The 18,047-nt window shown below is 36.7% G+C and overlaps 1 protein-coding gene across 1 annotated transcript; it reads left to right on the forward strand.

The window, feature by feature from the left end:
* The first annotated feature begins 8,425 nt into the window (after nucleotides 1–8,425).
* LOC129928428 (uncharacterized) lies at nucleotides 8,426–11,642 on the forward strand. Its single transcript, XM_056042776.1, has 2 exons — nucleotides 8,426–8,905; nucleotides 10,714–11,642. The coding sequence occupies exons 1-2, from the start codon at nucleotides 8,649–8,651 to the stop codon at nucleotides 11,378–11,380; spliced, it is 924 nt and encodes a 307-aa protein (XP_055898751.1). The 5' UTR covers nucleotides 8,426–8,648; the 3' UTR covers nucleotides 11,381–11,642.
* The last annotated feature ends 6,405 nt before the right edge of the window (nucleotides 11,643–18,047 follow it).

Genomic DNA, 18,047 nt, shown 5'->3' on the forward strand with positions numbered 1-18,047 from the left:
CCCCCCCCAAAAAAAAAGGTAGAAAAATGTATCTTTACCTATGTTAGGGCCCTCAATTTTTCTGTGATGAATTGGCATCAAGATCTTTAACATTAATGTAAAATCTACCAGGAAAAGTGAACGGATCTTTACTTATTTATGGAACATGGTAATTAGCCAACATATTTGTTTTAAAAAACCAGCAATATTTAGACGTCATTATGAAAACCAATATGGCGGTGGTCAAGCTAGCTCCAATGTTGCTCCCGTTTTAAGTAGAGAATCGAAGCCATTTTTCGACGCGTAATAAAAAAAATAGGAATCGAAACTATCCCATTAATGAATGTAATTACTAGATCAACGGGGTTCTCATGAAATTAGTTTGAGGTCGAATTCGTTTCGTATCCTTTTTGTAACATTTCGGTAATGTGGCCCGCGACACGAGTGTCAGAAATTAAAATGGCACGCAGGTCGAATAAGATTGGGCATCACTGATATATACTAATTATTTATATTTCAACCTATTTTTATATCTCTACTGCCCTTCCCACATAAACCCTTTGAGTGGAGGGGCGGTCATACTTTTATGGGGAAATCATAGTTTGTGAACAAAATTAGTTGAATATCTTTATAATATAAGCTACGTATTGATATGTGAACCCATTTGTATATTATGTCGCACACACGCTCAAATCTCAAATTTTATCATTAAAATGAAAAAGGGCTATACCGGGTAGAAGGGGCGATACTTGCAATCGCCTTTCGCAATCGGACAAACCAATGTTTTTTTCTTTTCGTATTATAGTTAAGAAATTACAAAGGTAAAAAAATCTGTAACTAATATAATTTATATATCCTATAAATTAAATTCTTATATTCTGTCGCCCCACCCCTATTCTTTAATGCCAAATGCAATCATTAGTAGAATTATAAAAAAGAGCGCTAATTAATTTGTATCACTCTAACGCCCTCTCCTTTTTCCAGACTAAAACATGACATTTTAAAACAGAATATTCAAATATGGCGACAGAGTTTATGTAATTTCACCATAGACATGTATAAATATAGACTGGAAAAAGGAAATAACTGTATGTAACTTGAAAACTTGTATATCTATTGTTGTCGGATTCCGAATTCTGAAACGTTGCATGATCTTCAGTCTTAGAGAATAAACAAAACTGTGGTATAATAAAGTACACAAAATTGCAAGTCACAAATTTTCGTTTCATAAAACTCTTTTATCGGCCAGTCTATTTTTATTTATGTCTATGAATTTCACATGAATTGATCATAATTTTTTAAAGAAAGACTAAGCTTTGGAAAATTTAGAATTCATACGAAATCTTTCAGTTTAAGAGTAACGATTAAGATGAGTTCTGAACCCAAATATTCTTTTTCAAGTCGCCTTTTTCCAACCTTTACTCAATCTTATATTTTTCTATTGTATAAATAAATTTGGGACTATAACTCACAATTTATGCTTGAATCCAAAAAATGCACACGAAAAAAAAAAATAAAGTAGAATCCAATTGATCCACTTAATTTCTATTTCAGCTTCCGTTTTTTTTTTTGTTTAAAGCTTTGAATTATAGTTCTTGTAACAAAACAAATTTACAAACATACCTATTGAGCAAAATGTATCACTTACAAAGGAGCTTTTTTTTTTAAAAATATTTTTTTGAATATTTTTTTTTTCGGCGGCGATCCTCAAAGCCTTAATCTAAATATGTGGGATATCTTTAAATCGTTTTATTTGCAATGTAGTAAGAGCCTATAAATTCATATTAGAATATTTTTCCAGTAAAACATTATTCAAAAGGTCCTTTTTTAATCTGATAATATATTGATCTCATTGAGCTCTAGATCTCAGGAGAATGCGTTTATGCAGTGAAGAATGCAGGAAAACGCTTTTGGCCTCGGGGGTTTGCCCCGAACCCCACTGATGAATAATGAGCTGTAGATGTCAGGAAAAAAGCGTTTCTGCAGTGAAAAATGCGCTCCCCCAGACCCCCAAGCTATCAAGAGAAAGGCCATAACATGACTGTTTTTTTTTCTTTCGCCGAAGGTTAAGAAACACTGTTGTTTTCTTAAATTCTCTCTCTCTCACACACACACACACACACACATATATATATATATATATATATATATATATATATATATATATATATATATATATATATATTAATATATATGCTGTTACACATAGAATATGGTCTACTACCAGAAGCCAGTGCGGCTTCAGAAAAGAGCGTGGAACCATTGACATGATCTTTGCAGCAAGGCAGCTCCAGGAAAAATGCCAAGAACAAAATGCTGACCTGTTCTCAATATATGTCGACTTAACAAAGGCATTCGAAACTGTTAGCAGAGAAGGACTCTGGAAGATCATGTCAAAGTATGGCTGTCCACAAAAATTCATAACCATGGTGAGACTATTTCATGATGGCATGAAGGCTCGCGTCCAAGAAAGTGGAGAACCATCAGAGCCCTTCGAAGTATCAAACGGGGTAAAACAAGGCTGTGTCCTAGCACCTACACTGTTCAGTATCATGTTCTCCGCTATGCTGACAGATGCATTCACAAATAGAGAAAACAAAAGGATAAATATATCATACAGATTTGATGGTGGCCTATTCAACCCGAGGCGGCTTAAAGCAAAATCAAAAACAAATACAGCAGTAATCAGAGACTTGCTATTTGCTGATGACTGTGCCCTAAATGCCTGCTCTGAAAACGATCTGCAGAGCATCGTCAGTGACTTCTCAAGAGCATGCTCAGACTTTGGCCTTACCATCAATACAAACAAGACTGAAGTCTTACATCTACCTGCTCCTGGGAAAGCCTACTCGGATCCAAGCATTACTATAAATGGACAGGATATAAACGCAGTGGACAAATTCACAATTCTTGGCAGCACACTCTCCAGAAATGGAAAAATCGATAGTGAAATCGACCTGCGTATCGCCAAGGCCAGTGCATCCTATGGCAGACTGTCTACAAATGTCTGGAACAGACGTGGTATCACCACAAACACCAAGCTAGGGGTCTATAGAGCCGTCATCCTCCCTACATTGCTCTATGCCTCAGAAACATGGACAGTGTACAGTAAACATGCAAAGAAACTAAACCTCTTCCACATGACATGTCTGAGAAAAATACTAAATGTCAAATGGCAAGACAAAATACCAGATACAGAAGTCCTTCGAAGAGCGTGTCTGCAAAGCATCCACACAATCCTGATGCAGTCCCATCTGCGATGGGCAGGTCACGTCTACAGAATGGAAGACCACCGCATCCCAAAACGACTCTTGTATGGCCAACTAAGCGAAGGAAAGCGCTCGCAAGGTGGGCAAAGAAAGCGCTTCAGGGACACCCTCAAAGCTTCTCTGAAGGCGTTCAGCATAGACCCTGGCACCTGGGAGACAGAGGCACATGACAGAGCATCATGGCGTCGCGCTGTGAAAACTGGCGCACAGGTTGCTGAGGAAAAAAGAACAACGCAAGCAGAAGAAAAACGCCAGAAAAGAAAAGCAAGACAAACGACACTAGCTCCAGCTGGAATAACCTGCCCAGTGTGCGGCCGAACATTCCGGGCTCACATAGGTCTCACCAGCCACATGAGGAGGCATAAAACCCCAGTGCAAAGCCCTCAGCCCCCTGGATGACAAAGTGGTCATCATCGAACCACGATGGACGAACTATATATAATATATATGCTGTACGCACGTTTATGCATAGGGTTAGGGTTTAGTGGGCCGACTAGGCGTTAGGGTTAGGGTTCGGAAAAAAATCGCCCCTCCCCCTCCAAAGTTCTGGATCCGCCAGTGTACACGACCAATCAGCCTTACTTGTGGAAGTATTATCATTATAAACCTCAAAAGCGGTTATAAAAACTCAGGTAAACAAAAAGTTTATAAAAAATTATTATTGACCCGATTCAAAAACCTTCTTTTACATTAATCAGAGCAGGTCTAGGATAAAAAATAATACCCCTGCACATTTTGTGTGTGCAAAAGCAGTTGCAGGCAATTAGAAACTAGAGCAGTTGCAGGCAATTAGAAACTAGAGCAGTTGCAGGCAATTAGAAACTAGAGCAGTTGCAGGCAATTAGAAACTAGAGCAGTTGCAGGCAATTAGAAACTAGAGCGATTAATTTTCGTATTTCGATGCTCAAGATTAAAACCAATGTAGAACCAAATGTTTTCTATTCTCCAGAGACAAGTGAAAGGACACAACCGAAATCCCAGGCGTAAGTTGAGAACTTAAAGGTTAACCTAACCTAACTAAACAATGTGGTCAAGAGCTGACCGCAGAAATAAGTGCGTTCCACTTCAGGCAGTTACGTGAAACCAAAGAAATACGATGGTAATTAATACAGCATTATTTTGTAAAGTTCCCAGCTTGGGCTGGGTAGCCACAGGAAATAATGCATTCCTCATTAATCTTAAGACTCGAAGACAGGCCTTATATATATTTTGTAAAATATGGTACACTGTATAAGTATAACCCCCGCCCCTCCAAAAAAAAATAAATCTCTTAGGCCTATATATACAGAGAGAGAGAAAGAGAGAGAGAGAGAGAGAGAGAGTTGTGGGAAAGGAGAAGTAGAAAGAGAGAGAAATAGATAGATAGATTTTAAGCAGTTCCTGCTAACTTTGAACAAAAAAGTCACAAGCTGAAAAGCTGTTGCTCTGCACATTTACTTGTGTGTCAACATTCACCAAGATACTCCCTTCTTCCCTCCCCCTTTCCCAATTTTCCCAGACATGTGATAGGATCATAGTGCATTGAGAAAACTAAAAGCCGAACCAAAACAATTGGTAAAAATATTTCTAATCGCACAGATTTATGTTTAGATCTTTCATACGTGTAACTACATGACTGATTCAAATTAATTGATACAATTGAACTTAATATAAGCTTCTTTTTTTAAAAGTATTTTTGCATGCTTTGATTGTTTCCATTTGTGTTTCCATCGTGCTTAAAATATGTAAGTCTTAATTTGTACTCTGTGAGAAACTTTGACCGTTGGCGACAGAGGCGTAGTGAGCAAAACGTGCGCCCGGGGGCTAAAAACTTTATTAGTGCCCCCGTCCCCCCACCATTTTCCATTTACATCACATAGAATTACAGATTTATAAATAAAAAGTATGTAATAATGATATAATACCAAAAAAAAAATACTAAGAATGTATTACCTAACTAAAATATCTATAATAGGGCCTAATTTTCTATTTATGGCGAGTGTGGCGCCCTCCTGAGGGTGACGCTCGAGCATCGTGCCCCCTTCCCCCCTCACTACGCTTCTGGTTGGTGGATTTCTGTTTTCTGGGGAGGGTGGGGAGAATTTCAGTTTTTAGTTTTAAAATATTTTTGGGGGGTTGGTAAACAAGGTGTGCGGCTCGGGGTCAAAGGTAAGGAAATGGCAAAGTTTTGTTTCCTGTTGAGTTTTGATGACATCGTTGGTTATTGACTTGATCTTAAGTTTGCTTGGAAACCTCTCCATGAAGCCCTAGGGCTCGGTGGACGCAACCTATTTGAGCCACTTCATCTTTACCGGTCGATACATTTCTCAACATTTGCTCTTGAGATCAGTAGGATAAAGGAGAAATAGAGCGCCAGATTTGTGCCTGTCCTTCTCCAGGGTAAGTTTTCTTTCTTCTCAAAATGGTCTGATTTTATTTTGTATATTATATTTTATATTATATATTTTATATTATATTTTTTAAATATTTCTATTAGGCCTGTTTGAAATAAAGACCGTGCAAAACACTTTATCAGAAACTGCCTTTTTTAAAAACTCTTTCTCCGTAATTATTTTTCTACAATTCTTCAATTTGCTAATTACTAGTTCACTCCTCTGTTATTATTAGTCTTCAATACCACGTGTCGTTTGTTATCAGAAAATGTTTTATTTGGTGTAGAATTAAAGGGAAATGCATGCTCTTTTTATATAAAACACAAAATAAAGTTTATAAAATGAAATATTAATTTAATTTAATGAGGTCAAATCAACGTTGGTATCGTCAATTAGGAGAGAAAGAGTTAAATGTAGGCCTAATCAGCCCTAATCTATTCTTTTATGTATATAAACAATTGAATTACTTAGTTATTACTTCATTGAATATGAAAAAAAAAGGCTTTCAGAAAATTGAAGGTAGATCTTTCGACTACTTCGGAACAGTGAATGAGATTTTCAATACTGCTTTTAGTTTTTGAGATGAATTCGTGACAGACGAACAAACTACGCGAGAATAATATCGACATTTAGTTTTGGTTGAAAGAAATCTGAAAATCGGTAGTTCCTTAATAACGCCTATTATATCAGTGAAGCACAAACTACGGCACACGGACTATATCAAGCCCAAAACACGGTGCTATCTGACCTGTGTCTGAAAGTTATATCTGACCCCTTAGCTATATCTTAAAGTTATATCTCACCTGTGTCTAAAGGTTATTTCTGACCTGTGTCTGAAAGTTATTTATCTTACCTTTGTCTACAAGTTATATCTGACATGTGTCTGTAATTTATAACTGACCTGTGTCTTAAAGTTATATCTGAACTATGTCTGACTTGTCTCTAAAAATATAAATTACCTGTGTCTGAAAAGTTATCTGACCTGTCTCTAAAAATATAGATGACCTGAAAGTGAAAGTAATAGATTTAGACCCAATATGGTAGATTTCAGATTTATTAATGAAATTGATCCCATTTTTATTTAATCGCTATTACTTCTATGGTCGAGTCTCTATAAAAAAAATGTAGATATTGTTATAAACCTGGTGGTGGCACAGATGGGGGTAGTGGTGTGAGTGTAGTCAGCCGACGCAAATCGCCCCAGGCCAGCGCTAGACGAGCGGTCAACCGTGACGAGTTACGACGATCGGCCGAGACGAGTTAACAACATGAAGGTTCGAGTAGGATCGGCGTCGTGAACAGAGCTCAGGAGCGTCCCAGAATGGTCGAGCGACGTTCTGTCCGGTTCTAGAAGGCCAGTAGGGACCCTATATAAAGAGCGGAGGTGTCGCAGTCAAGACGGTTCAGAAAGCGGGTTCACGACAGGAGTTCAGAACACGGTCGACTACAGCACAGTTCAACGGTGTGGTTCTGTACGGAGCATTACGACGGTTCAGTGCGGAGTACTGTCAAGTACAGTTGAGACGAACGGCGTCTTGATCTTGGTCTGTGATCGAGTCCGACACAACGAGCCCAAGTGTGTGAAGTCAGTCCCGAACTGTTGAACCCAGTGCAAGCCCGGAACGAGACGGAGAGGCCAGTGCAAGACTCGATACGGCGGAACGGTGTTATCGGAGAGATATTTGTTATCGCAGAGCTATTTGTACTGTTCTACGTGCTGCCAATTGTACAGTATTGGCTGTTATTTATGGACATTAAACCTTTACGTTATTTGGAGCCCTGACTTGTCAAGTTCTTTAAGTTGGTGGTGTATGGTGCAGTTTGCAGAGAGCCTGGATAGTGAGATTCGTAACAATATCCTTAGCGAATATTGAGGCTGACTTCCTAGCAATTGGATGTTGTCATATTGCTTCACTGGAAACTGAAGCCTCTTTTTTTTTTCATATTCCAACTATGAATTTTAAGTTAAGCGAGCATGTGAGAGTTTGTAAGTTCCCAAGTTAAAAGCTAAGCCCTCTCCAACTGCTTGTATTGAGAAGCACTTGTGGTTTTTCTGGTTTGTTTCAATTAAAATGCGATAATTTTTTACAAATAACAACAAAACACGACAGTTTTTTTTAGCGAGTTTATTCTTTATCATGACTCATCAAAATGTGGGAGAAAATATATTTGCAGCTACGCACCACAGGAGACTGACTTTGAACGCGACTTACAGTGTCGCCACAATGTACTTGATATATTAGTAGCTTAGAAACAAGGCAGCGTAGGACATTCAGGTAGTCAACACCTAATATATAGCGACATAGATAACACTGTTTCTGTTGTAACAAGTGGTATGAAGTTCTTCTGTTAGAGTCTGCTAGAGTCGGGACAAGGAATTGAGAGAGAGAGTACTGGTCCATGTGCGGCAAAAAGTCTGTCCTTGTACGGGGACAAGGCGACCTTACAACTCACTGCCAGCTTCCTCTTCCGTGCTCAAAGGGAGTAATCTCAGCATGGTTCGTGACTAATGGGGTTTCTGTTTCTGCTGGAGTCATATTATTTTTTACTTTGTGTCTTTTTGTGGAGTTTATCACTAACTCATCGCATCAGGGGCGTAGTGAACAAAACGTGCGCCAGAAACAAGGTACTTTATTGCCCCCTCCCCCCATTTTCCAAGAACATAACTTAGAAATATAGACCGCGTTTGGCGCCCCACCCCCTATAAGTGTCGCCAGGGCCATCGTGCCCCCTTGTCCCCTCTCACTACGCCTCTGCATCGCATTGTATCGGACTACAAACAATTTTCTGCCCAGTTTCCTGGAACAAAGAACGAGCACAACAGGAGATACGCCAGTACATTGACACGCAAACATTTTCTGATCATTTACGAGCCAAGGTATGAAACAGTAACAGGATACATTACAATCATACATTGACACAAGCTATTTCACTTTTTTAACATTGTTATTGGGCAGTAGTTAACATATATAAAATAAAATTAGGACTCAAATATTTTGCGGCTCAGGCAATCTAATTCACTTTCAATATGTCAGTAGATGCCATGTCCTCCAAAAAGATGTCAGATATTGAAGAGCGTCCGGGATCGGCTGATACGATGGTGTTGATTTTGAAGCCTCATAAAGAGGACTACAAACTCGTTTCGCCTCAGTTTCCAGGAACCAAAAACGAGCAGCAGGCCTACAGGAAAAATAGAGTGATCCAAATGCAGTTGAACACATACCTGAACGAGGTCAGCCTGCAGGAAAAGCGTTCTGCCAGCATCTTTAAGACAGAGAAGCGAAGGTAACTTAATTATAGTGGAGCTCTCCTATGAAAGAAACTTAATTAGGTTGACTTTTTATCATTTCTCTATTCAGGTTGCACATTCATGGAACGAAACGGATCCTTAAATCGAGGAAACTAATGGAACCTTAACACGGTTTTCGAAAACAGCTCTAAAGATTTTCCTAGAAAATGAACAGTTTATGTATATCGTTGGAACAAGAATGACTTGCTATTCAGCTGTACTTAGGATTTTTTTTTAAAGTATAGAAATAAAACAAAATTAATTTGGTCTGAGGTCTCGAAAATCTTTATCTTGAATGGACTATGCGTATGTGGATATTACCATGTGGGGACATTATAATATTCAAGAGTTAAATAAATAAAGGTCCAGAAACATTTTGCGCATCTTCTTCTAGGCATAGATCTAAAGAACTATCTACATTATATTAAAAATATTTTTTTCTCGCGGAGGGGTTCGAAATAAAGCTGGTTAAAAATGTCTCTTTTTTTTAAATATCTAAGATTCATTAATTATTAAGAGCAAAATAATAGACATATATTTTGAATAAAATAAATAGTCTTTTTTTTTCTTGAACAAAAAAATTGATTGAGATGTAAAAGGGTGTCTACGATAGTTATTTACATTTCAGCAGGTCCAGACTATAACCTTTGCCTGAGAAAGAAGAATTATAATTTACAAATGTTCGTTTTCTTATGAATGAAGAAATCCATAAACGAACAATATTTAACAAACTTAGAAATCGGTGAAAAACAAGGTTACAAAAGACAGTTTGTGTGGAAACACAAACTCAAAATCGGCCCCCGGAAGTGGTCCACCCAGGCAGGCTTAAATATTTTCAGAAAGAACATCCGAATGAAATTATATCAAAGACAAATGAGAGATAAGAATTGAGAAAGAAGGTTAACAAAAAATTTGTGCAGTGCCTCAACGGTCCCGCAGATCAAAGGATAGGTGAAAGTGAATGTAAAGTTAGATGTGAACCTGGCCTAACTAGTTCCCCTTTCAGACCTTGTGGTCTATAGGGCAGATGATGTAAAGTTCATCTGTTTTTGTGGCCTACGGTTAACGAGGGTGTCATGTAGCCAGCACAACGACCAACCGCCTTTACTTTTCTCCAACTAATGTCAAGTACCCATTAGAGCTGAGTGGACTCAGAGTCGCCCAAAGATTCCAAAGTTAAAAATCCCAGTCTTCACCAGGATTCGAACCCGGTGCCCCCGGTTCGAAAGCCAAGCGCTTTACCGCCCAGCCACCGCGCCTCCCCTCGCCTAACTGATGTCTTACAATTGATCTAATTGTTTTGAAAAAAAAAAAAAAAAAAAAAAAATCCTCCGCAACTTAAAAAAAGTTCAGGAAAAGAAGTTTATAAGATTACTATTCGTCTTAAATTAGGTCTGACTTGTAATGCATACTAATTAGCTTTTTCTCTTTTAAAAAATGTTTGCATAACTGATTTTAAAGATTAGATTATTCGCTTTCAGAAAAAAAAAGTAGCCGTTGCATCAGAACTTTGAATGGTCTAAATATTGTGATGTCGGATTTTCAATATTTTTTCTAGTTTACGAGATCTAAACGGGACGGACGGACAGACGGACAGACATTTCGCACAAAACTAATAGCGTCTTTTCCCCTTTCGGGGGCCGCTAAAAAACACATTTGAAGTTGATCCAATTTTTAAATTGCATAATTAGGTAATCAGGGGTCTACCAAAAACTTTAAAAACATGGCACGGGTTCTATGGGAGAAAAGAGTTTGGGAACCATTGATCTAAAGAAACAATTTTAAATTGCAATTTTTCCCCCAGATTTCTTCAAAAATTTTCAAAACGACCCAGTACTCCAGCATCAGTTCAAATGATTGAACAGTTCAAGAAGTTAAGACAAAAGAAATTTCCCACAACTTTGAGAGGTGCTCAAGAAATTCAGACTACAAAAAGAAAGGAACAATTGGATCTTATTGCAGAACTTCAAAAGCATCAAAAGTATCTTCAAGACAAAGTGAAACGTTTTGTTTTGTTTCCAGAGGATAACCAAAAGCCGTCTGCTTCTTCACAAAACCGGAATGGAATGATTGACAACAAATTTAGTTCCACGAATAAACCTTTAACCATGTCGGCGTTGGAATCAAAGGATAAATTTCCTTCCATCAAAAGAAACTGCGAAGATGACACAAAACAATGGAAAGATTTAAACCTAGAAAAACCAAGCTTAGTCTTTCCAAATATTACTACTAGCCAGAGAAAGATCACCAACATGGAAACGTTTGGAACTCTTTTGAATAAAGCAACGAATGATCTAAGTCGTTTTGTGTTTAAGAGTTCTAGCTGGGATACACAATCAAATGACATCCTAGAAGTTAAATCAAAGGGAAAACTTCAAAGTGTTTCTACAAGAAAGTTCACCTTAGGTTCAAGGCCTTTAGTAAGATCCAAAACGACATCTATACAAGAGAACAAGACACACAGAGAGTGAATTAGATTTAGTAGAGAATCTCAAATGAGTATCTCTACTTTTTTTTTTAAAGGAAACCTCAGAATTTGCGTTATTCTATTTTAGCTTTATCATCATACTATATTCTGTGTTTTGTAAATTAAATATCTTTGAGTATCGACATTTTATGTCAACAAAAAAAGTATATTTTTTGGTGATTCGTGATCTAAATAAAAGGGAAGCAAATTTGCATATTATTGCAGACTAATTCGTTAACTGACAGTAATCGAATAAATCAATCTACACAAACATATTTTTATATATTTAGTTATATATCTAATAACAATGTAATAAATTTTTAATATCTAGTTAAAGACACAGTGTAGACCAAGCGATTCTCATTTTTGTCTCTTATTTCTCTTTCTTCAATTTAATAATAAAAATATTCTCAAACGGTTTTTTTTTTTGTTGTTGTTTTGTGTGTGTGTGTTATTTGTGTATCATATGTCATAGGTATCTTATTATTCTAAATATTGTACGCCCTTATTTCTACATTTACATATACTACATGTAAAATATCACTACTAACCAGAGTGAGATAACCAACAAGGAAACGGTTGGAACTCTTTTGAATAAAGCAACGAATGATCTAAGTCGTTTCGTGTTGAAGGGTTGTAGCTGGAATACACAATCAAATGACATCCTAGAAGTTAAATCAAAGGGAAAACTTCAAAGCGTTTCTACAGGAAAGTTCACCTTAGGTTCAAGGCCTTTAGTATGACCCAAAACGACATCTTTAAAGAGAACAAGATACACAGAGAGTGAAATAGATTTGGGAAATAGTTATCACAAATTAACTCATTCAGTTGGTGCGTCTGATTTGGAAGAGAATCTAAAGTGAGTTTTTCTAGTTATTATAAAATTTATGAAATACATCGTATGTAGGATGAAATAAAAAAATGAAATGCAACATTTTATGTCAACAAAACTAGTATATTTTTTGGTGATTCCTGATCTAATCAAAAGGGAAGCAAATTTGCAGAATAATTCGATATCTGACAGTGATCAAATAAATCAATCTACAACAGTGGTTCTCAACCTGATGGTCTCGAGTCCTTTGGGGGTCGACTGACCATTTGCCCGGTGTCGCCTATGACCATGGGAAAATAGTGTTTTTTTGGGACAATTTTTTATCGGAAGTTTTTTTTGTTTGTTTGTTTCTAATGTGTTGCAACAAGCATATTTCTACCATAGTGGACATAGATTTGCATTTGTGTTGGAAACGTAATGGGACATTACTCAAATTGCTTTATTACCATACAAATTATGAAACGATCGTCAAGCTTCAATAAAAAATAAATAAAAGGTGGGGGTGACAAATACAAACACGGACATTTTAGTGAATGTGAAACATCCTCGTTTGAAAGTATACATGTTTTTTTTTTTTTTCTGTTTTTCCTTTTTTTTTTTAATTCTCCTTCAAAAAAAAGATATTGCAGAGCACATGTCCAACTGAGAGACCTTGCCCCACCTAGGTGCCAGTTGGTACAGAATAAAATCATGAATTTACTGTCCCTCAATGCATCGAAACTCCATTGTGGGATCAAACATTTCTTTGGTGAAGATCTAATCACGTAGAGAAGAAAATTTAATTAATAATACGCCATCGTATTATAGTCAATAGAATTCATGGGCGTAGCCAGGGGGGGGGGTTCAACCTGCCCCCCCCCCCCGAAATGAAATCCCCCCCCTGGGGGGGGGGGTCGGAGTTTAGTGACTGATCTTTTGCTTAAATTTTGTTTATTTTAGGTGATATTTTAATACTAAACCATCCCTTGCACTAGAACAGCCAAAGGGGTTTTGGGTTTAAAACCCCCTGCCAGGGGGGTTTGATTTTGAAACCCCCTACCAAGGGGTTTGGAGGGGTTTTGAGTTTGAAACCCCATACCAGGGGGTCTTGAGTTTAAAACCCCCTACCAGGGTTTTGAGTCTAAAACCACCTACCATGGGTTTTGAGTTTAAAACCCCTACCAGGGGGTTTTGAGTTTGAAACCCACTACCAAGAGGTTTTGCATTTAAACCCCCCTCTTCTATAAAACAAAAACAAAATGCAAACGACAATCCCCAAATTCCAAGAGCACATCTAAGGAAGCTTTTGATTTTAAACCCCTCTCCAATATTTACGATAAACCTCTCTTAAATATAAAAAAAAAAAATATTACACACTCAAAATTGTATGAGCGTAGCCAAAGGTTTTTTTTTTTGAGTTTAAAAAATACCTCTTCAATATAAAAAAATAAAGCAAATTACGCACTCAAAATACTATGAGCATAGCCAAAGGGTTTTTTAGTTTAAACCGCCCGCCAGCGGGGTTCGAAGCTAAAAAATAATTCTTCAAAATAAAAAAACAAATTTCGCAATCAAAATGCTATGAGCGTAGCCAAGTCTATTGGGTGTTTTGAGTTTAAATTTCCCTTCAGAAGGGTTTGATGTAAAAATACCTCTTCAATATAAAAAAAAAGTAAATTACACACTAAAACTCTTTGAGCGTAGCCAAGCCAATGTTTTTTTTTTAGTTTTAACCCCTCTTCTCCAGTTGCCTTTTTTGAAAGTTTAAAACGCCTCAAAATAGTTTTGAAAAAAAAAAAAAAAAAACAACTCCAGATATATTTTAGCTTAAAACCCTCGAACAGATGATTTTGACGATAAAACTTCCCTTTTCGATATAACATCTAAAGCAAAATAGTCACCTAATTCCAAGATCGTAGTCAAGAGAAGTTACACATGTCTACCAGTGGCTGGGCTTTATTAATAAAGTGCAGTGAATAGTCATCTGCCGAAATTGAAAAGCACTAAATGTGGCTCTACAAAGATGGCTAAGACGAATTTTAGGAGTCAGTTATAGAGATAGGGTCTAAATCAAGGAAATCCTATGCCAAAGTGGGAGTCGACCCCTTAGTCAGGTTGTGACAGAGCGTCGCATGAAGTTTGCGGGAGATGTTCTCCGACAAAATGAATTACGCATAATAAGAGTTGCGATGACATCCTAGTACACCTTGGCGCCACACTTTCATGGAGGTCCTAAGAGCAGGTGGGAAAAGGCTTCAGACATTGCCAGTGACAGATTTTTGTGGAAACAGCTTGCCGGCAAATGCGCCCAACGGCGCGGGAGGGTCTAAGTCAGTAAGAATAGCACATTAGGTTTTTGAAATAAAACTTTTTAATAGCAAAATAATGCACTGTAGGTACTTCAGAATATGCATTTAGTTGGCTTTCAATACCAGAAATAGTGCTTGGCGGCGGGGATTCGCTCAGCGCTCCCCCAGACCCCTTGCTGGCAAGGGCGAGAGTCTACAATTTTTTCACTAAAGCTTTTGGCAAAAAATGTTTAACATTTTATAATACTGCTACTTTCAAGTGCAAATATTTACTCCCATAACTTCTACCAGGATCTTACTTTACCCTCTTCAAATGCAGATTGTCTTAATAATTGTTAACTGCATCATTTTATTATTATTAATATCACATGACCAGAAAACAGGGCGTGCGTTTCAACCCTGACTACATGTTGAAAAGTTTTACAAATTTTAATTAAACTTTTTAGTTAGAAACTAAAAAAAATTAATTAAACTACGATTTTAACTAAACTTTTTTTTTCTAGTTGAACAATGGCCTTAACTATTTTTTTTTAGTTAAACTAAAAGTTTCTAACTTAAGTTAACTTTTGCCCATATTGAGATGACGATTGTGTTGAGAAGGTGTATTTTTGTCTAGAGTTCAATGACTTGGCTTGGCCAAACAGGCTGCAGCCTTTGGAAAATGCTCTCTGCTTTTCCTATTCGACTGATTTTAACAACCTGGCCAGATAGACGTACACCGTACACGTGTAGGTCTATATGGTATACTGAGTGTGCAGTCCATAATCACAAGATCACCCAGTTTTTTTTTCTTGCGCGTTTAACGGTTATGCAATAGTGTTAGTTGTATTTTTAGTGGTCAGACAAGAAAATAGCACATCGGCATAGTTATAGTCAAGCATGTATTTTACACTATAAAATAGTTATATAGGTCAAATGTTTTAAAAACTCCAAGGATTTCGTTTCTATTTCTTTGGATACTAGATCTAAATTTGAAATTCTGAATATATGATATTTTATAAGATTTTAAACTTTACCAGTAGGCCTATAAGTAAGATTTTCTGTTATATAATAAGTTAATATAATTTTAAATATAATTTAATAGATTTTTTTTTAAGCGTACCATTATTTTCTAAAGGTTTTAATTCAAGGCAAAAATTCAAGCACACATATTTATTTAGACATTTTATTTTATTGTGCATTAACGTTTATGTAAGAAACATATTCCTTAATACTGATTTTTATTATAGATAAATATTACTAGAATGTTAAAAGAATAAGATCGAACCGTATGCATACAGTCGGATGATTATATCTATATATAGGGCCGCCGCGAGGGTTGTGGCCGCCTGCGTGCGAAATAAAAAAATGCCGCCCCCCCCCTTTTTTTTTCTAGAAAAGAAATTAGTTAAGACTGATCTGGACACAGTACCAAAAGCGCCATTTGATTTAAATATAATTATGTAGAGATGTAGACCATTCCTTTATTCCTTTCACAGTCGCACCGTTGTCGTTTCCCTCATGCCCACGTAAATGTTTCATTTCGAATTTTTACTTTTGTTTTCCTCTACGATGAAGCAAAGTTCTTTTTCAACGTTCAGTAAACTTTGATATTGATTATCTTGATTGTATTTTGAATGAAAAAGATATGCATTGTCTCCACAATCATCTGACATAGGCGGATTCTTAGGTGCCTACAAATTTATCCAACACACCAATAGGACAAAATGAAGCAACTAAGTACAAGTCACTTATACAATGACTTGAAATAAAACACAGTAAGGCACTGTTTCTCAAACATTTCCGTGTGGAGACCCTTTGGATGATACATTTACGTTCGAGCCCCCCCCCCCCCCTAAGAAGCTGAGGACCTAGGAGAGCAATCTAGGCTCCCACATTTAGGCCCGTGAGTTTTTTTCTTAAATAATGAAATGAAAAAGAAAAGAAACTTATAGTCATAATTAAATACAGTTTTTAGTATTTGCTTTTCATTTATATTAATGTAATACTATGTTTAGAATCAGAATGTACACATTGAAATTTCACTAAAACGAATGTGTTGTATTTTTTTGTGGAAATAGTGTTACCTAGGCCTACATAGTTTTTAACTGCTGGAAAAAGTTTTTCCTGGAGGTAGAATTGAAGATGCTTTCAAGTGGACAATGGCTCTGATTTAGGGGCGGATCCATGTACTGAGCGGATCCCGGCGATTTCAGCTTCAGAAATTCTATCTCCAAGCGTCTATAACGCCTTTTTTCTCGTAGTAAGAAGAGAGAATATTAAAAAGACGAATATTGATGTGTTTTCTTTCAGAACTCAATAGTCATCCATCCTATAAAAAAAAAAGTCCAGGGTCATATTAAGTCTAATAATTTGTAAGACAAATTTCCATACGGACAATAAAGACTATTATTATTATTATTATGTTAGAAATGAACGAGTAGTCATTCTCTGGCGCTGCCAGGGTCGAGTCTCGCTAAAGAGAAACAAAATTCATCGTAGTCTGGTGATGTGGCAGGTCTGCAGCAGTACCGCCCTCTGACAGGCAACGAAGATGTTCCTAGGAATGTTAAGGGCCTTGAAGGTGTCTGTGAGGTCAGTTGTTATTATTATTATTATTATAAAGAGGTAGCCAGGTCAATAAAGAAATATGCGAGGGACATTCTAGGTACCTATAGCGCACGGACCTCTGAAATGGGAGTGATCTTTTTTAAGATCTTCGTGTTAGAAAGACATCTCTGTCGCGGACCTTTTTTTTTTTTTCACAATAAAGTAGTCATTATAATGAAGTGCAACAGTGGGAAGAAATTAAACTATCCAGTGACGAAAAAATTCAGAAGAATCTCACTAGCGGTGACGTTTTGAAATGTTTTTCTCAGAAAAGTGTTTACCCATGTTGTTGCATACGCTTCTCGCGAAAACAGTTTACATTTGACAAGGTCTTTTTAGAAGATGAAACGACGTCTCTTACGTAAGATATTTTAATGTTTAAAACATTGATAATATTGTAATTTTACTCATATTCAGACACGGATTAATAACTGCAATGAAAATAAAAACATTTTTTTCGCCGCCACCACCTCCTATCGTTGTTGGTCTGTCTTTGGCATAACCACCAATCTATCACATAACCTCTTCTTACCCATCCCTTAGGAAACACATACACACTACATAATATCCCTTTTTGACAGGAATCTGCGCCCAAAGTTTGATAAACTCTGCAGTAAAGATATAGATGATCAATAATATGAGACGAATAATAGTAATAAAAATCCAATATGGAATACTTGCACAATTTTTAAAAGTAAAACACTAAAATGAGATATAATTACCGTCACACATTATTAAATATTAAGTAATCTAATATTTAAACAGATTCCTTTTTTAATTTTATTTAACAAAGTTTTACTACGAAAAGAACAGAATTAAAATGTAGATTATTTTAAACTTCTAGAACACAAAAGAACTTTATGTAAATATACTTACAGGGCACGATGTTCAACTCAACAATATTTATATGTAGTAAGTAGAAACTACGAAGAAAAAAAATATGTTGACTGATTTGCTTCTGT

This window comes from Biomphalaria glabrata, chromosome 9 (assembly GCF_947242115.1).
Source record: "Biomphalaria glabrata chromosome 9, xgBioGlab47.1, whole genome shotgun sequence".
NCBI lineage: Eukaryota > Metazoa > Mollusca > Gastropoda > Planorbidae > Biomphalaria > Biomphalaria glabrata.